This window comes from Egretta garzetta, unplaced genomic scaffold, assembly GCF_000687185.1.
Source record: "Egretta garzetta isolate BGI_Z169 unplaced genomic scaffold, ASM68718v1 scaffold316, whole genome shotgun sequence".
NCBI classification, from domain to species: Eukaryota; Metazoa; Chordata; class Aves; order Pelecaniformes; family Ardeidae; genus Egretta; species Egretta garzetta.
In genome coordinates this window covers 131,809-134,953 of record NW_009259971.1, presented here as the reverse complement: position 1 = coordinate 134,953, position 3,145 = coordinate 131,809, and the positions used below count along the sequence as shown (strand labels likewise).

The 3,145-nt window shown below is 48.7% G+C and overlaps 1 protein-coding gene across 1 annotated transcript in view; it reads right to left on the bottom strand.

The window, feature by feature from the left end:
- ASXL1 (ASXL transcriptional regulator 1) overlaps window positions 1–3,145 on the bottom strand; it is a 19,031-nt gene that overhangs the window by 10,471 nt on the left and 5,415 nt on the right. Inside the window, exon 3 of the mRNA XM_009640313.2 lies at window positions 1,523–1,605. Within this exon, the coding sequence (XP_009638608.2) occupies window positions 1,523–1,605 (83 nt within the window). The remainder of the gene's footprint in view (window positions 1–1,522; window positions 1,606–3,145) is intronic.

Genomic DNA, 3,145 nt, shown 5'->3' with positions numbered 1-3,145 from the left:
AAAGCAGAGAATTAATGACTGGGGAAGGAAAAGCAGATATCCCATGGGAAAAACACTGACCTTTAAAGGAGCGATTCGGCTCTGTGGGATTTAAGTTGACACACGCTCCAAAGTCTGGTCTTTAGTTACGTACTGTGACGGATCACTTGCCAAAACTGGGTGAGCACCGAGATAATTTGTGTGTGTGCAAAGCGACCTGCTGTTACCTTTAGCAGAGGACAGCCTACGCACGTAGATCTTCAACTGTCTGCTTAAGTAAAAGGTCTGATGTGAGAAAGGTGCAGGGCAGCGATTACAAGAAAGCTATACGAGGTCCTCACTACAAGCCTGCCTGAATCTTACTCAGAGCCATGAAACCAACACCCATGCCCCAACGGGTGAAGGTCTCGTGGGCAAGGACCGCCGGTGGCAGGTGGGCGTTCTAACAGCTCCGGTATCGACGCAGCAACACGCGCCCGCGACGTCCCCCTCCAAACAATGGCAACTCCTAGACACGACACCTCTGTGTGCATCACCAATTTTCACCATTCAAACCATCCCAGCTGTTTCCCGATTAACAAATAAGGAGCAGAAACAAGCTAACGTTTTGAGTTGTTAGGTCCCAGAAGAAATTAGTCTACCTTCTGTAGCTGGGTAAAGGACGGGTTCAGGAAACACAAACGCCATGGAAGCAAGGCTAGAAACAGTCCACGCGCCTGGGCACCCCAGAAGCCAGTCAATGGGCAGGAGCCAAAAGGGACTGCTTCGCTGCCCTCTGGTAGTCAAACTTTCTTTTTTTGCCACGCAGCACTGAGGCATTTGGACTATCGCGGCCACCTACTTCCTTTGATCTGCACGACACCCTGTACTGCTCTTCTACTACTGTCGCAGAAATGGATGGAAGTTCACAGGAACTTAACCGAGGAAAAGTCTCCCCCCCCCGCCGTTTCCGAGGCTCCACATCAGGTTCTTTTCCGTACGAAACCCACGTTGCAATGGGCATCTCCTCCGTACAACGTCAAGAGCCACAACAGTGACAGTGCTCAGAAGGCTGAGCGGAAGCCAGTATAGTAATATAAAATAAAGACTACTTTTTTTGAGTGTCCTAAAACATAACATCTGCTCTAGCAATGAAGCATCAGAGGAGACAAAACTGAAACTGTTCTCAAACTAGAGTCACAACAGCAGAACCTACCAGGAGCTACTTCCGAGAGAACCGTGCAAGTAAGTGGCAAGGACAACACAATGCAGGAGTCTGATCTGCAACAGGCATTTATTTTACAACAGAGGGATGAAGGGGACTCTGTATTATCATCAAAAAATCCAAGAACAGCTTCCAGTTACTGTCAAAGAAAAAAAACCCCACAGCCTGTATATAAACGTCTATAATGTCTACACTGTCATCTGAAATGGCCATGCTGGAAAGAAAAAAGGAAGAAGTGGGCTGGAGATGAGGCAGAATTGCACGAAGCCACGCAAAGCCTTAATACGCAGCCTCCCCCATGCTCTATGCTACGTTTCAGACAAGATCATCAATACTAACCTCATTTCCTTCAGTCCTTCAGCCTCTATGACCTGCAGAATCTGTTTTGGGGTCATAGGAGCATCAGAGTAATTTTCCAGCACCTGAAAAGACAGAAAGACCACGTGTCATTATGGAATTTGCTTCTGTGTTCACAGAACTGCTCCATAAGCTGCGGTTCAGATCCAGTAATACGCTGCTTAAAACTTTATTCATCTGCAAAAGACGCACGTTAAAAATGTCAGGCTACCTCAAGGCCAGAGCACGGTAAGCATCACAAAGGGCTGACCTTAATCTGGTCCCTGATGGACTGAAATACAAACATGAAGGAGAGAAAAAGCAGCAGAATTTGGCCTCAACCCCACAGCATGAGACCAGTGGGAACTTTACCCGGGTTTTCAGGGCAAATTGGGCGAGCTGCTGCCACACACGACCTTCACAACGGTACAGCGCTTTGCGCCCCGTAACGATGTAAGAAGTCCTCCCTGCCGTACACCTTCCTACCTCTCAATAAAGCACCCAGCATTTTCCTGCCAGTAAAAGCACTGCTGCACAGCTGTAGAAGTCAGTAGCGGCCCTTCCTTGCATTCATTTCATCTTCGCTCCATCTCAGGGAGGGTACCCCGGGTAAGAGTCAGAATTCTTGTCAGAGAAGGACAGAATTCAGAAAGGGACAACAGTAACAGTAAAGGGTGTGGGAAAAAATTACGGCTAGAGACACTAAAAAGATTTGGACTGCTTGCCTTCGAAAGAAAATGAGTAAAAACAGACATTAAGGCAATACAATAAAGAACAACTCCATCATTTCAAGCATTATACGAAGAACAGAATTGCCACTTATACGTGCAGAACTAAAGAGGATATTACTTTTTAAAAAAAAAAAAAAAAAAAAAAAAAAGCCCGTGGAACTTGCTGCTCCAAAATGTCTCGAAGCAAGAGCTCCAGGATTCGAAAAGAAGACCGGACATTTCTGTGGATAAGGAGATTACCCACATAAACAGGAAACAATGAACAAAAATAAGCTGCAGTAGATGTAAACCACGATGTTTCTTTGGGAGCAGATTACCCTACAGCTGCCTAACAGGCGCAGTCTCCTGCGCCTTCCATTGAAGCAGACAGCGCTGCTCTCTGAATGCAAAAGACTGAACTCAACAGACCTCCGGGTCTGAGCGAGCAAAGGCTGCGACGCAGGCACAGGACATGGCCCGAAACAGCCAAGAAAAGCAGCAACGGGTATTCACTCGGGAACTTTTTTTGAACGTAACTGTGGTCTAAATTCCCCTACACAAGGGCCACAGCGATGCACAATGATTTTGTCTGTCACCATGCTTTAGAGGAGTCAGCAACACGCTGCCGCCTTTCAGTTTGACTTGTGTGAGAAGCCGCTGGAGGAACCCAAACGCCCCATTTATATCAGCAATATCTCGAACTGAGTCAGTGCAGCACCGCGGCGGGGCACAAAGCCTGCAGCCTGCCTTCTGGAGTCCCACGGGCAGGGCTCTTGGGCCCCTCCCTCCCCGAAGGACCTGGGGGGGCTGGAGCGTGTCCAGAGAAGGGCAGCGGAGCTGTGGAGGGGTCTGGAGCCCCAGGCTGCTGGGGAGCGGCTGGGGGAGCTGGGGGGGTTCAGCCTGGAGCAGAGGAGGC